The sequence below is a fragment of the Muscardinus avellanarius genome, assembly GCF_963383645.1.
Source record: "Muscardinus avellanarius genome assembly, chromosome: 9".
NCBI lineage: Eukaryota > Metazoa > Chordata > Mammalia > Rodentia > Gliridae > Muscardinus > Muscardinus avellanarius.
Genome location: NC_137795.1, coordinates 77,407,306 through 77,428,850, shown reverse-complemented (window position 1 = coordinate 77,428,850; position 21,545 = coordinate 77,407,306). Strand labels below are relative to the sequence as shown.

General features: G+C 40.3%; 1 protein-coding gene across 1 annotated transcript in view; it reads right to left on the bottom strand.

Moving 5' to 3' along the window:
• The window catches only part of MET (MET proto-oncogene, receptor tyrosine kinase), a gene marked incomplete at its 3' end in the record, with an annotated part of 90,728 nt that extends 71,868 nt beyond the window's left edge, over positions 1 to 18,860 (bottom strand). The window contains exon 1 of the mRNA XM_080701062.1: positions 17,670 to 18,860. Within this exon, the coding sequence (XP_080557188.1) occupies positions 17,670 to 18,857 (1,188 nt within the window). The 5' untranslated portion in view covers positions 18,858 to 18,860. The remainder of the gene's footprint in view (positions 1 to 17,669) is intronic.
• Positions 18,861 to 21,545: the final 2,685 nt, after the last annotated feature.

The following is a 21,545-nucleotide window of genomic DNA, read 5'->3' as shown; positions in this document are numbered from 1 at the left end:
GTGAGGTCCTTGGCAACTTAGTGAGATGCTGTTTCAAAATAAAGAATTAAAAAATAGGGTTGGGGTATAGCTCGGACATAGAATGCCCCTGAATTCAACCTTCAGTGCCACACCAAAAACAAAACAAAACAAGGCTCAGTGGCTTTCATTTCAGGAACGCCGCTTACTTTACTTCCCTGGATGTTATTTCTGTGCTGTCTTCTCTTTATTAAGTAGGACTGGAAGGTGGTGTGGGGCTGACTGCCAACAGAGGCCTAGAGGCTTGAACTTCAGCGTTTGTTTATGTTTCACACAGGCATATTTTAACTCCTCTCAGTCTACAGGGATGCCTAAACTGTCAACAGCATAACCTGGATTCTCTGTACAATGTGAAGAGTCTCCCTTTGGGCACAGCAGGCCCTTCTCTTTGGGATCCTTAATGCAAGGCCAGCCCCCTGAAGGATGGTGGGTCCAACCCTGAGAACAGGACTGTGCTGCTCTGTGCTGTGCGTCTGATGCTGTGCTTGGTGCACAGCGCAAAAGAAGGGCATTTCCTCCAGCCCTTCTCCAACTGATGCTCCTTGGTAGAGAGTCACTCTTCCCGGTGACTCCTCTGAAAGCCCCAGTTCATAACTACCTAAACCCCCAACCGCAATTCTAGCAGGAGAGCAAAATTGGGGACAGACTTAAAAGGAAGCTTGGCTCATCTCAAGACAGGAAGAAAGGGCATCTTGTCTCATGTACCATCTTGGAAGCCATACCCATAGCATAGCTGGGCATCTGGCCAGCCAGACACCGGCTCAACTTGGGTGATTCACGGGGTGGCAGGTACCGCAGCAGCCCTGCCCACGCTGCCCTCGGTGATGATCCAACCACACATCCACACCCCCAAGGACCAGCCCTGGCTCCATCACTGCCTGCAGGCTACGTGTGAATATGCCACCGCTGACACTCAAATCCTCCTATTTCCTCCTGAACTGACTTCCTCTTCCAGCTTCCAGTTTCTAGAAGACGTCAACAGCCACCGTCTTCCCAAGTTTGAAGCCCGAGCATCTTTGAATTTTCCTTTCCCTTTGCTGTTCATGCCCACTCATTGATTCTTCTACATTTTTCTGCTGAAACGGACCTCTTACCCTTTGCTTCCCAGTTTAGCTTCTTCCTCGAGTCCACTTTCATAATGCTTTATCTGGAAACTCCCTGAACACCTTCTCAGTACATCCCGTAGTATTTACCGTAGGCACCAGCAGATGCTCCAAGTGGCCCTGCCTCTGCTGGCTGTGCAAACTTAGAATACTTAAGTTCCCCCACCCCCTTGCATAGTAGAATTGTTCTAATGTTTAACTTAAATGAATTCAGGGGTGGGGAATGGAGTGATGTGTACATGTACGAATATATTACTTCAAACCTCATTATAATGTATAATTACAATGTACCAGTCGAAGTATAGAAATAATTAAAAATAAATTAATTAAATGAATCCAATGCTAGGAATGTATTAAATAGCCACTTCATTCAGCCATTCAAAAATAGTTATGGAGCCCCATAATAGGTTCAACAGTATTTCCTTAAAATTCATGTCTACCTGAAACATCAAAGTGGGACCTTATGATGTATAATTACAATGTACCAGCAAATGCATATTTGAAAAATGTGACCTTATTTGGAAATAGGTTCTTTGATATGTAATTAGTTAAGGATCTTGAAGTGAAATCATCCCCAGGTAGTGTGGGCCGTAAGACTGTTGTCCTTAAAAGGAGGGAGGACCCATGGGGACACTTATAGAAGGTCATGTGAGTACAGAGTACAGAGATAGATGTGATGTTGCTACCATCTAAGAGACCCGGCCACACCAGATCTATAGGAGGCAAGGAAGTCTAAACTCAAGGCAAAAAGCCAGGGCCTCCAGGGACTGACCTCTGGCCCTGTGTGAGAGTAAGTTTCTACATTTTATGGTAGTTTGGATGGCAGCTCTAGGAAACTAATGTAAAATCACCCATGTGACAGAGATCGAGCTAGGTACTGGAGGGACACAGCCTCCCCCCAAAAAGATATTAAGTTTCTGCCCTTGTACAACTTACACAGCTACATTACTGCTGTTGGTCTAGTGATTCCTCATAATGCCTACCTGGACAAAGTTCAAAATTCAAGTTATTTAGATTAACAGTTCTCAGTTTCTTCATCTGTGAAACAGAAACACTCATACCTATCAAACAGAATGACAGTATGTAAGTGAGGTCATCTACACTGCTCCAAAACTTGTGGACCTACTGTCCGTCTGCTATTCTTTTTCTTTCTTTTTGCAGTGTTGAAGATTGAACCCAGGGCCTTGCACATGCTAACCATATGTTCCACCACTGAGCTACACCCCTGGCCCAAGTTTTCATTATTCTCTAAAACAGGGGTGGACACACTTTTTATAAATTACTTGTTAATTACACAGGGTCCCTCTGGCACACTTTAGTTTATCTATGTATGTTTAGCCCTTCAAAAATGTAAACACCATTCTTAACTTGCTGGGTGTACAAAACGAGGCCATAGACTGCCGGCCCTTGTAAATGCCTCCACCAGTGGTCCAGCCTGAAGACACTTGCCACATAGGGAGACAGGAGACCAACACACAAAATGCACATAATGTACAATGCAAAGAACTCAGTAAAAGCTTTAAGATGAGAAAGAGGGTCAGATCAGTGTGGGCTTCAGCAGAGATGGCAGTTGAGTTAGGTCTACACAGAAGTTGGATTAGTGAAGAGGGAAGAAAACAGAATGCTTGGAGCAGAAGCCAGATGTGGTGGTGCACACTTGTCATCCTGGTTCTTGGGAGGCTGTGGCTGAGGGGGATCACAGGTTTGAGGGCAGCCTCAGCAATACAACAAGCACTGTTTCAAAACAAAAATATAAAGGGCTGGGGTACAGCTCAGAGAAAGAATACCCCTGGTTTCAATCCCTTAGTAGCACACATACACACACACTCATATGGAGCACAATACATTTTATGTGCGTGTGTGTACAGGTCTATACATGCATGTGTTTTGCATGCACATGTACATAGACAAATATATATCTGCTCTCTTCTCCAGCTATCACCAGGGTTCAAAAGACTCCTCGGGCTTCCACAATGAAAGGGGCTTTGGAGCTGGAAGTGTTAAAACGTTTGCTTCTTCATCGTCACTTCCTAAGGTGAATCAGATGTAAAACAGACCGAGCCCATGTGGTTTCGGTTAGCAGCGTCCTTACTGCACTTCAGTCACAGCCAGGAGTGACAGTGATTCATCAAGAAAATTGTTCCAGGCAAGGCAGATTTTAATGCTGAGTGCAAGAAAGTTTTCTGCCTTCCTCTCTTTAGTTAACAGAAACTAAATTCGAACGTACTTACGCATTGCAGTATAAAAGATCTTCAGAAGACACAACAACAATTACCCTGTACTAACCAATCGCAGGGAAGCAGATCTCCTGAAGGTGCTAAGAGTCATGGTCTGTTTATGTGCCTAATGGTGTCACGCTCGATAGGATAGGGCTGATAGACACCTTAGTGGAGGGTCAGGAGAGGTGAAAGACGGTGAAACAGGAGTCCTCCGATTGTGGTCCAGTATATTGTTTGAGGCTGTGACTCCATTTTAGCCTGCCACTCATCCTACTGCCATTACCTCTTATCCCTACTTCCCATCTTACCGCGCGTAGTGAATGCTTTTCTTATCTTCCCCCCTTGTTTCTGGTCAGAGCTGCTTATCAGAAACCCCCATCGGTGTGCAAGGTGGTCAAGGTGCTGGAGCTCTTACCCGGTCCTGGTCCTCTCTTCATCTCTCTGCATCTAGGCTGGCGCAGGAAAGCTGCTCTTTGCACTGGGCCTATGAAGTGGTGTGCTGCACAGTACAATCCCGTGGCCACAGGAAGGTGGGATGGATAGAAACACTTGCTCTTAACTTCTCCTCCTTATCCCTTACATCACTGCTAACCTGGCACCCTAAATTCATGGTCAGTAGTGAAAATCCAGGGATTCCAAATGCAGACTTCAAGAAAGGTCACCTGGGTGGGCACCCCTGCTTGAGCCGCGTCACTCGAAGGTGTGGCTGAAGGTCCCTCTTTCAAAAAAGGCTCACCCAGGCAAAGTCTGAGTTCAAGAAAGCCTTAAGGAGCAGAGGTGAAATTCCCTCTCAAGTCTTTTCATGGGTTTAATTCTATCTTCCCAATTTCACTAAAGTACAAAGCTCTGAAATTCCTATCTACCCACCCTATCTTCATCTTTTCTTCTCTTTTCATTTTTCTTTGATCATCTTTGTTCCAAACTGATGTATGGAGGACGTGTGTGTGTGTGTGTGTGTGTGTGTGTGTGTGTGTAAGTAAAGGGCATAGGTCACATAGGTCACAGTAACTGAAACGCTCCAGTTTTTCCTCAGTGTAAATTTAAATCTTGAAAACTCCTCAATTCTATAAATTAGTTTTTAGAGATTTGGGGGAAGAGAATGAAAAACTGTTTTAACTAAAATATTACTTTTACTAATCAGCATTTTGTTACACTACTTGAAACATGGGCTTTGCCATACTTAATTACTCATTTGATATATATATATATATGTGTGTGTGTGTGTGTGTGTGTGTGTGTGTGTGTGTGTACATATATATGTATATATATATATTTTGTTGTTGTTGTTGTTGTTGAAGTTACTGTGTTAAGGTGCCATGAATATGGAGCTAAAATCCAGGCCGTGTCTTGAAGGGGCCGGCCGAGGAAGTGGTGCACAGATGAGCAGAGCATGGTAAGAGGTGTGGAGCATGAGCCAAGCCCGGCTCCGGAGCACTCAGCAAAATCCAGACCTCTTAGGGGTGGCGAAGGGGGCTGGGAGGAAAGCTAGAGAATACTCCCTGGAGTCTACATAGAGTCTACATAGAGTTTTGAAGAATGGGGAGAAAGTGTGAACTTGACAAAGGAGGAAACCAAGCAAGAGGTGTTAGGAGGCAGAGCTGTGTGGGAGGCCATGAGTTCTGGGAACTACAGGAGTGACAGGGTAGAGGCCCAGCAGGGTGGCTATGGAGGCCAGGAGCCACCTCACACCAACCCACAGACATCTGGGCCCATTTCTTCCTAGTTTTTGTTCAGTGACAAAAACCTTTTTGGTGATAACTGGACATTGGCTTGGTGAGGGTATTTTAATTAATTAATTAATTAATTAATTAAATTTTTGTGGCAATGGGGATAGAACCCAGAGGCATTTCAAGCCATCTCCCTAGCTATTTTTATCTATTTTAAAATTTTGAAAAAGGGTCTTGCTAAGTTGCCGAGGGTCTTGCTAAGTTGCTGAGGCTAGCCTTGAACCTGTGATTCCCCTCTCTCAACCTCCCAAGGTGGGGTATTTGTACCTCAGAAATTGCAGATACTATAAATCAGGTACTTCTACCACCCCCTGCCCAGAGCTAAACATTTACCAGCTTACCCCGAGTGTGAGGGAGGACCAGGAAATAGCCAAGGCCAGAGTAAGAAATTCCTTGAATATTATACTAAGGAGTGTGGATTTTACTCCAAGACCTCAGGGGAGCCCTCAAATGGTTTTAAGGATGCAGTTATACAAATGGTTGGCTTTTGAGAAAGATTACTCCAGCAGCACTGTGAAGTTAAAAAGATTGGGTGGAGATGAGGACAGAGCCAGAGGGATCTAGTTTCATCTTATTGGCATCGGTTTTTAATACAAAAAAAAAAAAGAAGAAATCCTTTCTGGTATGATAACATAGATTTTTCTTTCTGCTCTGTGTATATGCAGGAGGAGAGAAGAAGTAGAGATTTTTAAACTTTGTATTTACTAGAAATGAAACCAGGTTTTGTTTTGAAGAAGGAGGTTGCATTAGATTGTGTTAATGAAGGAGGCTGAGACAGGAGTAATGATTCCTTGCGAATATTAAATTTCTTGATTAAATTGGTGGTGTTGGTTGGACCCACACCAGTAGCTAGATAAGGTGCTTTAGAAAATCTTCAACGAAACTGGGGCACAGAATGAGAAAGTCAACATGGGTTAATCAGTGAGAGAGGTTGTGTAAACTATTACTTAATCCCAATCGAGGGTTGCCTGAGCCACTGGGGAGCCAAGATGAGGTTGATAGACAAGCGTAAGGTTAGACGGACACGGAGCGCTAAGCAAACAACAGTTCAATTTGTGATTTGCCTGCAATTCAGAGTACGAAGTGAAAGCGTTGCTAACAGCAAGAAAGTTAAAATGAAACCGTGCTATCTTTATTAAAATAATTGCTCACCCCCTCTCTAGAACAGAGATTTTATTATATTTTGGCAGGAAAAAAATAGAAAATTTCACTGTTTCTTAACTAGTTCTTGAACCTGCAACATACAGAGCATTAGAGCTCTGGGAGTTCTAAAACTAAATTAATATTTATTTATGAAAATGTAGGTGTTTGGTTTCCAAATAGTTCACGGTCTCTTTTCATGAGTTCCTCTGCATTCAGTAGGATTTTATCATATCAGCAGGGTCTTAGGTATCCGACAGTGTGTAGTTCACACCATGGTTACCCTAGATCCCTTGACAATTTGGGATTTTGCTGTTTTTTTTTTTTTTTAATAAAGAACTTGCTTTTGTTAAGTGTAGTGAAGTACTTGGTATATAATTTTTCTGCGATCTATTACTATGCTTCAAATCGTGAATTTTAGATTTTTAATGCAGAGATGAACATGTTTTCCTGTGCAGAACCTACTAAAATGAAGCAGGGTTTAGGAGAGAAGGCACAGGGGCAAGTACTACAACTTCAACTCACACCTGGCCTAAGACAGATGTAATCTATGCTCATGTTTTCAAAAAGACTTTGATTCCAAAAAGTAAAAGACAGAAAATATCAAAATTATTGTCACAATTTACCATAATATGACATCATTTTTTAAAAAGTAGGTATATAATTTAGTCCCATTTGTACATGGTCAAAGCCTGTATTTGGTCTTTTGGCATTAAATATAAGTTTTATTTACTATTGTTACACTACTAATTACAAATTATTTATTATTTTGCAAACACTGACCAAATCCTCAACATTAGGATAGTAAGAGAATTGATCGTGCATGTTTTATGCCCAACTCTCCTTGTAACCAATACTTTGCTAATAACTATTCTGAAAATGAAAGTGAGTTTAGTTGAGAATAAAAACATTGCTCATATTTTTCCACATTGGCTCTAGATGAATCCAATGCAATTGGTGTTTTTCCAACTAGAAATACTTCTCAATTATTCTTACTAATACACTTACTGATTCTTGTTTACAGTGATGTTGGAGCCACAAATACGTTTATACTTAATGAACCATCAGGTATCTTATATCTTATTACAAATTCTCTTCATGTAATTCAGTTGCTTAAGCCCCCAGATGACCTAATTCGACCTCATATTCACCTCTATTATTTCACTTTAGAATATTTCCAGAGTCTTGGACCTGCTGATATTATTGAAAATAGGAAGAAAAAAGAGCCTCTCTTCCCTATTATCTTTCCTGAGGACCCGTGTACCTCCTCCACACATTGTACTCATATAAACAATCTGTTATGCTCAAGATTCTGGTCACTTTACTGGAATATAAATAGCCCTCTGCCTGTAATTACAGCATTCAGGAAGGGGCAAGCCAGTGACCTCTCTGTCTTGTAGGCACAGGAATAAGCCCCGAAGGTTGAATGCCTCCTATTCCCTTGGCAAACACTACTCCTTTCTCGGCCAAACAAAAGTGAACAAAATGAACCCAGAAAAAGGTGAACATTTTTTGTACTTCTTTATACAGATTTCCCACCTGCATTTAAAATCTTTATGGTTTGTGGAGATGCCAAAAACAACGCTATTTATGGTCCATTCATGAAAATACATTCTCAAAAATTTTACGAAGGACTTTCATCCAAATCCTTCAGTGATTCTGATGGCCTCTGTTTACTAAGTAATTATGTAGTCTTCTTTGGGAAGATAATTTTTTTGAAAAATCAAATAAAATCCACAATATTTTGCTGTCTATGATCTCAAAAGCATATGCTTAGGTACAAAGACCATGACAGAATGCCTGCCCTTGGAGAACTTAAATTTATTCAGATTTTACATAATTAAGTATACACAGATGAACATGATTAATATGAGAGAGAAAAGCAAAATGTGTGTGCAGCTAACGCTGTAGAAACTGGCCGCCAAGTGACGGCAGTATAAAGACGGCAGAGGGCACACACTTCCACATGCAGTAGGTGCTCACACGATCCTCTGAGTCCCCAGCTCTCATCTCTCATCTGGTCTCTAAGCCACATGATGCTCATGAGAAAGAAATGGACTAAAAATGGATGCAATTGTGCAGATTTAAAATATCTGATGCAGATGCAGAGAGACAATGTGACTTGGAGCCACCTCAGCATCAAATTCCCTTGAGTTCTATCAGCCTTTATAATGTTGAGCGATCCACAAAGGCTTATTCTGTGTGTTCTCAGATCTGTATGATTCTTTGTCATAGGACTTACGGGGAGTGGGGCAATCCTCTCCACGCCCAAGACAAACATGTTCTTCTGATAAAGAGAACTCTGAGTGTTGACACAGAACAGGAGAGAGAGGGCGGCCAGGAAGAAATAACTTGGCCTGAAAGAAGAAAGTCGGTTTTCAAAGAAGCTGTGTAAGATGATAGGCTATGAGAGGTAGCAAGTGTGACCTGAATTATGTCCTTAGCTTCTAGAAATCTACACATTATCTTCTTCATACTAAGAATTATTTAATAAAAAGTAACTGAAAGGGAACTTAATTCATTTAGGTTTTCAAAGACAATGTTTAAACACATTGTCACATTTTTAACAAGAATATATACATACTTATATATACATGTGTATATGTATATATGTATGTATATGTATGTATAAATGTGTATGTATATAGTGGGGGGGTACTGGGGATTGAGCGGATTGAGCCAAGGGTGATTCTGCCTCTGAGCTATATCCTAAGCTTTGAAACATGGTTTTATTAAGTGGTTTTATTAATGGTGGCATCAACCCTGAGAGCCTCCTGTCTCAGCTGCCACATCTATCTGTTAACAAAATCTATTTAAAAAGTTAAATTCTCCACCACAATACTACTTCTTGTGATATTTTTGTAAGTATAAAATAATATGCTTTAATGTCCACAACCCACTTTTGTTTTTATGGTGGTACTGAGGGTGGAACCCAGAGGCTTCCTACCTCCGGGCTATGCTCCCAGACCTATTTTATATTTAATTTGGAAACAGGGTCTCACTAAATTGCAGAGAGCCTCACTAAGTAGCTGAGGCTGGCTTCAAACCTGTGCAATCCTGCTGTCTCCGCCTCCCAAGCAAGGGGATTACTAGGGTGCGCCACCGCGCCCAGCCACAACCCACTTTAAAACATTAAATGTAGGCCAGGCGTGGTGGCGCACGCTCGCAATCCCCGCGCTTGGGAGGTGGAGACAGAAGGATCACGCAGGTTCGAAGCCAGCCGCACTGGCGTAAGAGACCCTGTTTCAAAAATATATAAAACACGTCTGGGAGTGTAGCCCAGAGGTAGAAGGGCTTCCAGGAACCCTATATGCCACCAAAACAAACAAACAAACAAACAAACAAAAAAACATTAAATGTAGCTGCTTGTACTTAAGATGTAAAAGCTTATAAAATAGGTAATGTTTAATAGCATACTTAATACTTGCTATATATTTGATCTTGTACTAAAGACATTGTTTTTCTAAGAGTTTAAATTTTATGTATAAGTTAACTTTTCCCTCCATAGGGTGGCCTTTTTTGACTAAACTACCAAATTTACATATGCCTTGCCTTCTCATTTGAATTCACAGATGTTTCTTTCCCTCATAGCAAATTTTAGAAATTACTATGATGAGCTGGGCGTGGTGCCATATATACTTGTAATCCCAGTACTTTGGAAGGCTGAGACAGGGGGATTGCAGGTTTGAGGCCAGCCTCAGCAACTTTAAGGCCTTCTGCAACTTAGGGAGACCCTGTTTTAAAATAAAATAGGGCTGGGAGTGTAGCTCAGAGATAGAATGCCCCTAGGTTCAATACCTGGCATCACATACATACACACACACACACACACACACACACACACACACACACACGCACACGCACACTACTGTGATGTATTTGTTTATTGGTGTGACTGATGGTTACTGTCGTCTCTACTAGTCTATCTACTTTGTACAGACAAGGACCATATCTAGTTGGTTTACTATTGTAATACTAGAAGAAACTGGTACTGATAAATAGCTGTTGGATTTCTTGTTGAATCTTGGTTGCCTAAATAAATCCTTTCCTCTCTCTTGCTGAAAACAATGATTGCAAGTATCTGGTCACTTTTTGTACTAAATAACATAGTTAGGCTTCTAGCACTTAGCTTAAACTAATAAGATGAAAGGACAACCATGTAATGTAATTAGCTTAAGATAAATGGAAAATATTGCACATTTTATTGTCAAGATAATTTTTAGAGATATTCATTTTTGCTATTGACTGCTGCTGCATTAGTGCTTGTAATCTGCTTAGTGCATTAGCACTAAATACTATTGATTCACTCAGAGCTGACGGACCAATTTAATCTTTGTGTTTTCCTCATTTCCTGAGTACCACTTCACCTATAGCTTAGTTGGCAAGTTGGTTGCTGGATGCCAAGTGTTAATCAAATATTTTTAAAATTTAAAATATCATTAGAAAATGTAATATACAGATTTATACATTCCTGGTACACAAGACACAAATTGTAGCTAATCTATGTTTTTTGTTTGTTTGTTTTGTGGATCTGGGAATTAAACCCAGTAGTGTTCAGCCTCTGAGTTATACCCCAGCCCCTTTTACTTTTTGTTTTTAAACAGGGTCTTGCTGAGAATTTCACTACTTCCTAAGGCTGTCCTTGATCCTGTAATCCTCTTGTCTCAGCCTCCCAGGTAGTGGGATTATAGGTGTGCACCACCAGGCAAGCTTAATCTATGTATTTTGAGATGACAACTAAGCAAACCTAATTTTCATAAAATCAGCTCCAGAAAAGAATGCCTTAAGCCGGGCATCTATTTTAAAGTTTTCTAATTGGCAAATATTTTGGTAATTTACCCAAATAACACACTGAAGTCAGACATTAGTCTGAATACACAATGTATCTTTTTTATATTATTGTTATAATATTCATGAACCATTTCCACCAGTGTGAACATCAAGAATGGCTGAAACAATCTTTTATACTTCATTAGCATGCACATTTTAGACATTTTTATTTTCTCCTGTGGAAGGACTGGAGAATATTTTTTGAAGTGTCTATGGATAGACACACTTCATCTGCTCCAACGTCAGCCTAGGTCTAGGGTGAACTGCTTCCCCAAGGCAGAGCCCGGCTTCTAGAATAGGAAGTCAACATGGCTCAGCCAGAAATTCATATGCAAATGAACCTGCCTAGAACATTTTAGTTAGAAAAAAATTATATAATTAGCAGACTGGAATGAATCCAGGATCCTAGAATCACTTGCCATACTCACTATTAAAAAAAAAATTTCAAGGGAGTTTTAATGACTTCATGTGTAGCTGAGCCTTTGGTTTCATTTCAGACTTCACATCCCTCCTGGGCCCCTGGAGATGTGACTTATTGAACATATCGAGGCCCTTAGTCATCCTGAACTCTATGCCCACTGAATCAGTAACTGTGCCAATCCCTGAATAAGCAATGACAGACATTCCTGGTGGGTCTTCTATCCAAATGCTGACAGATCCTCATTTTTCTTAGGCGAGTGAGGAGATAAAAATGCAGGGTGGGAAGACTGCTGATAAGATAGAAGTCTGAAGTGAAGGGTGGAGCGCCCCAAATTGGAAATATTATGCTGAGTAAAAAAAAAGCCCACTATTACTCAAGCAGGTTAATATGTTTAACAAAACGCAGGATTCTACATGCTCCCAGAAACCTCTAATCACAAAGTATGCCAATAAAAATATCATGTGTCAGTGTATGGCTGCAAAGTTTTAATTAACATTTGAGTTTCTAAAAAAATCAACTTAAAGCCGGGTATGGTGGTTCACATCTGTAATCCCAGTACTGGGGAGGCTGAGACAAGAAGATCGCAAGTTCGAAGACAGCCACAGCAACTTAGTGAGGCTCTCAGCAACTTAGTGAGATCATTTCCAAATAAAAAATAAGATAAAAATAAGATTGGGCTAGGGGAGTAGCTTGAAAGCCTCTGAGTTCAAGCCCCAGGAACACACACACACACACACACACACACACACACACACCACACACTCAACTTTAAGATTTCTTTCTTTTTACTTGAATTCATTATTTGCTACATTCATTTTTACCAAGTGAATCTCCACGAAGAAATCAATGATTTAAATAAAACACAGGGAGTCAGGCGTGGTGATGCACACTTGTAATCCCAGCATTCAGGGGGCTGAGGTGGGAGAATCGTGGTTCTGTTCGCAGCCAGCCTCAGCTACTTAGTGAGGCCCTTTGCAACTCAGCGAAATCCTGTTTCAAAATAAAGAATAAGAAATAGGGCTGGGGGTATAGCTTGGAGGTAGAATACCCCTGGGTTCCATCCCCAGTACCACAATAATAAATAAATAAATAAATAAATAAATAAATAAATAAATAAATAAAATAAGGCCAACTGCTTTAAGAGACACTAAGAATGACGAATTAATATAAAATGCAAGAAGCTTAGTTAACTCGTGTGTGTGTGTGTGTGTGTGTGTGTGTGTGTGTGTGTAACTAGGGATTGAACCCAGCTGTACTTTACCAATGACCTGCATCCCCAGCCCTTTTTTTTTTTATGTCGAGACAGGGTCTCACTCGCTGAGTGGCCTAGGCTGAACTCGAATTTAAGATTCTCCTGTCTCAGCCTCCTTAGTTGCTGGATTACAAGTCTGGGCTGCCACACCCGGACCACAGTTAACTCTTAATTACCTACATGAGTGGGAGAAACTATGAAACACATCATGAGTCAACATTAATTCACAGGTAAAAACCTACCTATGTTTTTGATGAGAGTTTCTGCTTTAACTGTCCCTCTTAGTTTTAGTTTATAAAAAAAAAAATCACGCCTTTGCTTTTTCACCATTCCTGGGATAAATGTGTGAATGAACGTTATGGTTTAAGGAGGAAGTCAGTAGAGGCTCTAATGGCTCATTGGGTAATGTGTTTTTTAACACCCCCAGGGTGTGCCCAGTGACCTCAGAGTGTTACAAAATTCTGGAAAAAAACACTAATTTTAAAACGTCTCTTAATAAAATAATGCAATATGCCACTTTTCATAGTACGGATAACATGAAGAATCCAAATAAACAGGTTAGGAAGCAGAGACTCCCTGAGCCTAGGAGAGAACAGAGTCTCCAAAAGGAAAGAGGAATCAAATGAACAATGAATACATTTCTACATAGATCGTTTTCTTTTGTAAAGTCTACTGAACACTTATGCCTTCAGGATTCTCTGTCGTGCAAGATTTTGCTTTGGTAGCAATTACCTTTGGCTTGTGGCCAAGGTATTTAGTGTTTAGTTTGGGGGACTGTCTAATATCAGGAATGAAGAATCCTCAATAATGTGCTTTTCATATAGGATGACATTTCTGGATACAGGAAGTTAAAAAAAAAAACAACTTTGTAATCTGACTTCCCATTTTTCTTCCTTAATACAAAATCCATTCTCTCGAGAGCGCTAGCTTGTTTAAATAAGGACTGCCAAACCAGCATAATTACATAGATGTTATTTGTAACATTGACTCCACAGTTCAAATGGTGTGAGAGATTATAGGTACACGGCCTATAAAGAGTTATAAATCTTTGTTTATTTTATTAAATATTACGAGACATGCCCAAGGATGACAGATCAATAATGGGCCTTGCGGTTTCCTGATGGAAGGCTGCAATTATTTTCTTCCATTACAACTTAAATGTAACTCAATTTTACTCATCTATCATCTTTATAATAGTAATAAAGCAACATCACTGTATGTTTACTTTTCTGCCTATTCCTATTAGTCCTCGTTTGCATCTTGCTTTTTGTCGTCTAATCCCTTTGCTTTTTGCCTTTGATGGCTCTGAGCGGGTGACCCTTTAACTTTGGCACTCTGAAACGGAGATGGAAAATACTACCTTAAGTTTCCTTTATTTTGGGAAGCAGTTGGCTACTCTTTGAACCTGAGTATAAATGATATTAAAAACAAGGAAGCTTGACACAAACAACCTACTAGGGTGACTTTTTCTAAAGCTTTATCGTCCGTAAGTTCTTCCTATGACGTCCAACTGATAGTACACAACCTAGTCTCCTTTAGCACGCGGGAGTCAGAATTTTAAGCCAGGGTAAAGAGCAAAACATGCACCTTCTATCGTGACTATAGTACGGTTTCCATTCAGTTGTCTTTTTCCTCATACTCTTTCCCCCTAAAATCACCACTACTCCTCACTCCACCTTTTAAAATATTTAATCTTAAGGAGAATTGACAAATCAAGCGTTATGAAGGCAGGCCACTTAGAATAGGTAGGAAGGAAGGGAAGGGAGGTGAGAGACCCTCCTTAGCAAAAGAACCAGAATGTTGGCCGGGCGTGGTGGCGTAGCTTGTGCTAGTAATGGTATGACAGGGTGTTGCCAGATTGCCGAGGCTGGCCTTGAACCTGGGATCCTCCTGTCTCAACATCCCAAGTACTGAGATGCCTGGCTTATATTCTCTTTTTTAATATTAATTCTTATTTTCAGGAGATTGGGCCAATGTGTACTGATTCTATTTTTTTTTTTCTGGATCTGTCATGTTAATAAATCCCTTATATGTTACTATTGGAGATTCTAATTAATTTTAATCAAATTAACTAAATTTCTTTTCTAGTGCTAGAGACTGAACCCAGGACTTCACTTATTTTGGGTAAGTAATATACCACTGAGCTACACCTCTAGCCCTTAATTGACTATTTAATACTGTTTTTTCAAAAATAGAAGATATGGGGCTTTTTCTCCCTGAACTCAAGTCTTTCCAAAGTCTCCATATTATGGGGGGATATTCTCAATTATTCTATTTTGAATAGTAATATACTGTTTAGGGAATATGCATTAGACTAAAACAACTTTAAGCAATAGTAATTTAGGATGCTCATAGAGGGTCACTTATGAGTGGATAAAAAGGCAGTAAAGACAGTTAACACAAATGTAGTAATTACTGTGAGTGTGTAACCTCATGGCTTTTGGTGTTGAGAGTCACTAAAAACATACTCTACAAGAATCACTTCAAAAGCAACACGGAAAGTTCTTATACTGTGAAACTCATGGTATTCTTTTAAAACAACATATATAGTCAACCACATTGTTATTCCCTGAATGGGCACCTGTGGCTTGGGATAAGTTTCCAGAAACAGCATCACATCTGGAGACAAAGAGTTCTAAAGCACAGATAATTCACAGGTGAAGAGTATGTGCTCTGGGAATTATCAGAAGACTCAGAAGAGGGCTTTTGTGATCAATACGAGAGGATGCATGTAAAGAATTTGCATAGATACATTCATGAAATGTGATGGTGGGGGAAAAACATGATAATGTGATAAAAAGATAAACAAGCCACGCCTACGACACCTGATGGACCCCTAGAATATAAAAGGCCCTATCCTGACACTCTGGTTGTATATCCCTGGACAGCAGCACATTTTGCATATGGTGGAGATCGGAGTTAGGTTGGAAAAGTCCTCTTGTGGTTGTGCTTATAACAGAGGCACAGTGAGGACTGGGGAGGGGCCTAACAGCTCTCTAAAGTTTGCCCATAAAGCACACAGGAGTTCCTCCATACATGTATTAAAGATATTAGTAATGAAATTACAGTATGTGTATCTGTCCATTAAACTTCAGACCAAAACAAAACCTCAGTTCCAAGAAATTATTAGAAGGATCACCTGATATCTAGTTGAGTTAACCTACCAAGGTGAATTATTGCTCAGAGACTTTCTGAACAGGTCCAGTCCTGAAAACCCTTTTGGTTTTGCATGAAGGAGATTCTAGTGGCCTTCATTTTAAGATAAAGCTGGGAAATGATTCTATGCTGATTATTGCAACACCCTGAAGTCTTGCTGTGGATTGGTTATATGGAAACATAGAATGTGTGTAGTCTCAGTCTCAGAAGAATTTTGATCTTTAGTAACCAGAGAAGATAAACAGGCAAATAAATAAAGGAGGTTTAAAGGTATGTGTCTTTATGGAATTTAGCCAGCACAAAAGTTGGCTTCCTTTGTAAGAAGACTATGTTGGCAAGTTCTACCTTGTTTCCCACAAGAATTTCTGAGATGGGAGTGATAATCATTTCAGGTGTGGCTCGTGTGTCTTGGGCATGTTTCCTGGGTGATAAAACTGACCTGAATTTCACTGGATTATTTCACTTCTGTGTTCCTGCTGGAATACTCAAAATGTCAAAAAGGTAGAATAGAGCTCAGATAGGTTCTGAAAATTTTTGAATCAATAAGTACTTTTATATCTGGGGGCTGAAATGTACAAAATTAAACAACGAGATATCACTATACCCTCGTAAAGTCAAGTCTCTTTGTAATCTTTAACAGAACAAGATTTAAATAGCAATGTCATGTGCTCTAGAAGGCCCAGAGGGGCTCCTAATAGACTCTTTATAAACTTGTGTTTCTGAAGGAGTTTTGTAAATTCAAGAAGAGTGTTTTTTATTTCCTGCAATATTATAATATTGTACTTTTTAAATTCCAGAGCTCCGAAAGTCTTTTTGTTTACTTTTACCCTTTTGTATTTTCTGGTGAGGAAAGGGGCAGCCTCATATGGAATCCTATTGCTTCTTACAAAGTTTGCAACATAACATTAAACATGTGCAGGGGAAATGAGTTTTAGTTGGGTTATAGGTATATGTATGTTATAGCATGTTCATAGACACTGGAGGAGAGAGGAGGGAAATTTGGTCTTTACCAAAAGATGAACTGCCTTTTTGGAAGTATTTTCCTAAGCTTCATAAAAAAAGTTAACTACAGTTTTCATTTATGAAAAGATATCTCAGACATTTCAGCAAAGTCCACCAAACATTTATGAATCCATATGCCCTTGATACCCTTCTGCAAACGTAAAGGACTTTCTCTGATTAGGACAAGTTTAACATTCTCCTTGCTTGCAATTACAGTCTTTGCTTTTTAAGGTAAGTGAGACATATGTTTCCAAATTAACTGTCTTGAGAAAAGTTGTACTATTTGTTCAATTATGATCCCTTGTGCTTGCTATATTAGGAGGCATGGCCAGGCCCATAAATGCAAATTTGGACTCAGTATAAGAAGGCCTAAGGCTACAGTGGACTCCCAGGTTGGTGCTCTTCCTCTGAGACTAGGTAATCAAATACCTAGCAGGAAAGTCCTCTGAGTAGAGATGGTAGATATTACTATACTTAAAACACCAAGAATTTCCCTAACACTTCCTGAGAAATGCCATTTCCTATAAGTATAAAGGGTCATCAGTACAAGAAAAAAGTGCTAGATGCACAAATTCAAATCGTAAAAATGCTTTGTTCCCTTTGCTTTACCACATTAACTTCTTAAGATGTGATTTTGACTGTAAATGAAGATTCACCTTCTTGATTTTCTTGGTACAAGTCAGCCAATATTTTGGATACAGACTGTTTGCCAAGCAAAGAACAGCCCATGGTACCCTTTCTAAAACTGATGGTCTGCTTTAACAGCTCATAATTCATAAGTGGGGAACCTAGGCAACTTACCCTATTAAAACAGTGCTCGTGATTGGGTCCATAGAAATGCTGGAGACACCTCACATTTTTTTTGTTGACGATCTTGTTGAAGAATTCATTGACATACTTGATGGGGAACGCACAGACGGCTGATCGAGTCATCGGTTCATCGGAATCTGGCTTGCTTTGTGCGAACACCCCATAGAGGATGTCATCATTCAGGCTGGCTCCTATTTGCTTAGCAAGTTGGGCTCCAGGCTTACTGACATATGCAGCTTGAAGAATATTAAATACTTCCTCCCGTGTAGATCTCTTCCTTCTCTTTTCTGTGAGAATGCACTCCAGAGGCATTTCCATGTAGGAATGAAGCCCAGAGTCTGCAGAACAGAACCTGATTATTCTGGTGTGGAAAGTCTGAGCATCCAAAGTTTCCTTTTGGACCGTCAGAAAGTAAATAAAATGGTTGCTTTCAAAGGCATGGATGTACTTAATGGGGTACGAATCACGGAACTCAGGTAAAACATCAATATAGGACTGGTCTGTCAAAAATTTAAAACCATCTTGAGTTTCCTTGAGCCTTCTCACTGATATCGAATGCAATGAATGATCTGGGAGCTGAGAAGAATTTATGGTATTGCCCACGAAGAAGTTGATGAACCGGTCCTTTTCGGACAGGAGGACTCTAGCTCCCAGGGCGCTCACCACACAGTCGGGACACTGGCCGGGCTCTTCGTCTGCCTGTGGGGAGAACATGCAGTGAACCTCCTGCTTCTCAGGGGGAAGGACGTATCGCTGGCAGGTCCCTCTGTTGACACTGCCACAGCTGATGAGTTGGTCATCATAGTACGTGTCAACAAGCAGGGCCATGTTGACGTTGTCTTTCCAAATGCCCCCTGATAAGTTGGCTTTGCCGCTGCAGTCCTCACAGGGAAGACAATCAGCGTGTTCCAACACGGGCCCGGTCTTGTATTCAGCCACCTTCTGAAGGTCTCTGTCATTTAGGACATAAATGTAATTAGTGGCACCCAGGTAAATGTGATGCTCATGCAGAACCACATTCTGGATAGGCGTTTCCGCGGTGAAGTTGGGCAGCTGATACTTCATATTTACATTCATCTCGGACTTAACCAGCGCTTCTTGGCACTCTCCATCGCTCCTCGGCATCAAGGTAAACAGCAGCAGGAGCAGGCCGGGTGCAAGCACTACGGGGACCTTCATGGTGAGAAGCCAATCTGCCAAAACAAGTTCAAGGCCAGAGTGGCTTAGTTGTCATTAGAAACAGAAGAAAGAGCTATCTCAGTTAAAACTCTCAGAAGCAATGCTTCCTAACTGGAATTTTTACATAGAATGAAAACAAAAAACTCTAGCTAGTTGCGCATAAAGATGCATTGTGTGGTTGGACATGACTCCACATAGTTTAATTTTGGAAGTCAATTTTAGAGAGCCATTATGAGATGCAAACAACGTGCTGTATTAAGGTCCACGCAGCAACCAAGTGAGAGTCATTCAGCGGTGAAATCGGAAACATAGCACATTTCTTTCTTAACCCCTTGCTGGTTGTTTAATGTGGTTTCATATCTGTGGCTAATGACTAGGTTGATATTTAAACTTTCTTGGTTAGTCAAGTAAAGGAACTATGGCTCAGATTCATTTATTCTAGAAATCACAGCAGGCATTGTTTCCTTGGGAGCATGCAGAATTACTAGGCTAAATTTAGCTTCCTTTTGGAAGAAAACAATCATAAATTCTAGAAGCAATATGATCACATGCTGTTTATAGGATTTTGTGTGCAGAGGAAAGGTATGGTTAAAAAATTTGGCTATAGTTAACCTATTGTTTCAGACAGACAAATGCTTAATGTAAGATCACTGGGAACCTAAAAACAGCAGGCTGAAAAGTATATAAAATAAAGTATAATCTTTACAACTAAAGCCCTAGAATTATTTCTCAGGGAGAAACAATATTTTGTTCACTACCAAGGCAAAGAGCTATTTAGTAAAAAGAACATTATTTTAACTCTCCATTTTATGCACATAAATGATATTTCTCCCAGAAAGTATGACTGGCTATTCAGTTTTTAAAACCTTATGATGCATACATTATAAGTATGCAAGTTCTACTTATAAAAGCTATAGGCAGTGTAGTATATTGCAAAGGAAAGGCTTTATAATGAAAGAACTAAATAGCTATTACTTAAAATAAATACCTTCATTCTGACAGAGCAAAGGGAAGCTCTAAGAAGGTGCCAGGCACTATATCTATGCCAAAGTCTAACTTTGGGTCGATAAAACCCATGATGGAATTTACTGAGTTCTGTGCTTCACTATGGGAAACAGGACATAATCCCTGTCCTTTAGTGAACCTAAAATGTAGTTAAGTGCTAACATAAAGATGCTGATAACTATACTACTTGGCATTACAATACAACAGAACAACCCAATAGCTAAAAGCATCAAGGGAGGGAGAACTGGCCTGCACTGAGGATCATGGTGATGAGGAAACGGAGACAGGTTCTTTTGTATTGCGAGATCTAGGAGAGCCAATGCCTGTTTGGTTCATCAATGTACCCCAAGAACCTGGTACAGAGCCTGGAATTGCAGCTGGTGTTAGACAAATACACATGGAATAAGTCAGTAAATAAAAATTAAGCAATAAGTTCAAAGTCACGTAACAGGTAAGAGTAGTAAGGCCGAACCTGAGTCCACATCTTTCTGACTCCAAAATCTGAGACAGTATTATCCTGTCCAAAGGGGGCTTTAATTAAGATGCAATAGAAAGTCTTTGAAGGGGTCTGAGCTGGAGAGTCATATTAATGAGGTTTTATTTTAGGGAGACTGATCTAGAGGCAAGGGACTTAGATCATGGAGAAGGTGATAATGGGAAGACCAGTCGACTGGCTATTATTAGAGGCCATAATGTGGTAATTTGGGCTGGAACCAAGATGACGGCCCCAAAAATAGAAAGGAAGAGATGACTGGAAGACATATCTGAATAAATTGAGATCTGACACCTAGCTGGGTAAGTATGAAAGAGAAGGCAAAGATGGTTGGCAATCACTTGGGGAAACGTGGAACAAATTACAAAACTAGGGTGGTCAGCGCTAGGAAGCAAAGTTAAAGATATGGGTTTTAAACATAATGAGTTCGCTGTGCTTAGCAGGACCTGAGTGAATGTTCTACTACAGGAATGAGGAGTAGGCTTCACATTATTCTCTAAGAGGCAGGTGCCTGGGATGAGTGAAGAATAAAAACTCTGAGCAGATGCCCGGCGTGGTGGCACTGCTTGCAATCCTAGTACTTGAGAGGCTGAGACAGGAGGATTGCAGGTTTGGGGACAACTTTAGCAAATAGTGAGAACCTCAACTTAGTGAGGTTCATCAACTTAGTGAGAACCTGTTTCAAGACAAAAATAAAATAGGGCTGGGGGTATAGCTCTGAGGTAGAATGCTCCTGGGTTCAATCCCCAGCGGAAGGAAGGAAGGAAAGAAGGAAGGAAGGAAGGAAGGAAGGAAGGAAGGAAAGAAGGAAGGAAGTTAGTTTTATGTTTTAAGCAGATATAGCATTTGTGTCAAGAAACAGAGGAAAATAATGAGGATTTCAAGGAAAAGCTGTCCTTTTTGGAAAAGCGGCCTGAAAGGTCTTGGGTGAGATGACGTCTGTTTTGGGAAAGTCAGTGACAAGTGCATTTTCCAGGTCTTTTCCATTGCTACACTGGAAGGAATGAACAGTCATAACTCAACCTTAGTGGAATCACTGGGCTAGCTGGAATAGAGATAAACTTTGCATGTATCTACATAGAGGTGATGGCTAAAATCAAATGTTCATGGAGGAACGAGGTGAAAGAAGAGATGGTTAATGAACTAAATATTACAGAAAACTCCATTTAAGAATGAGCTCAAGCTGGGTG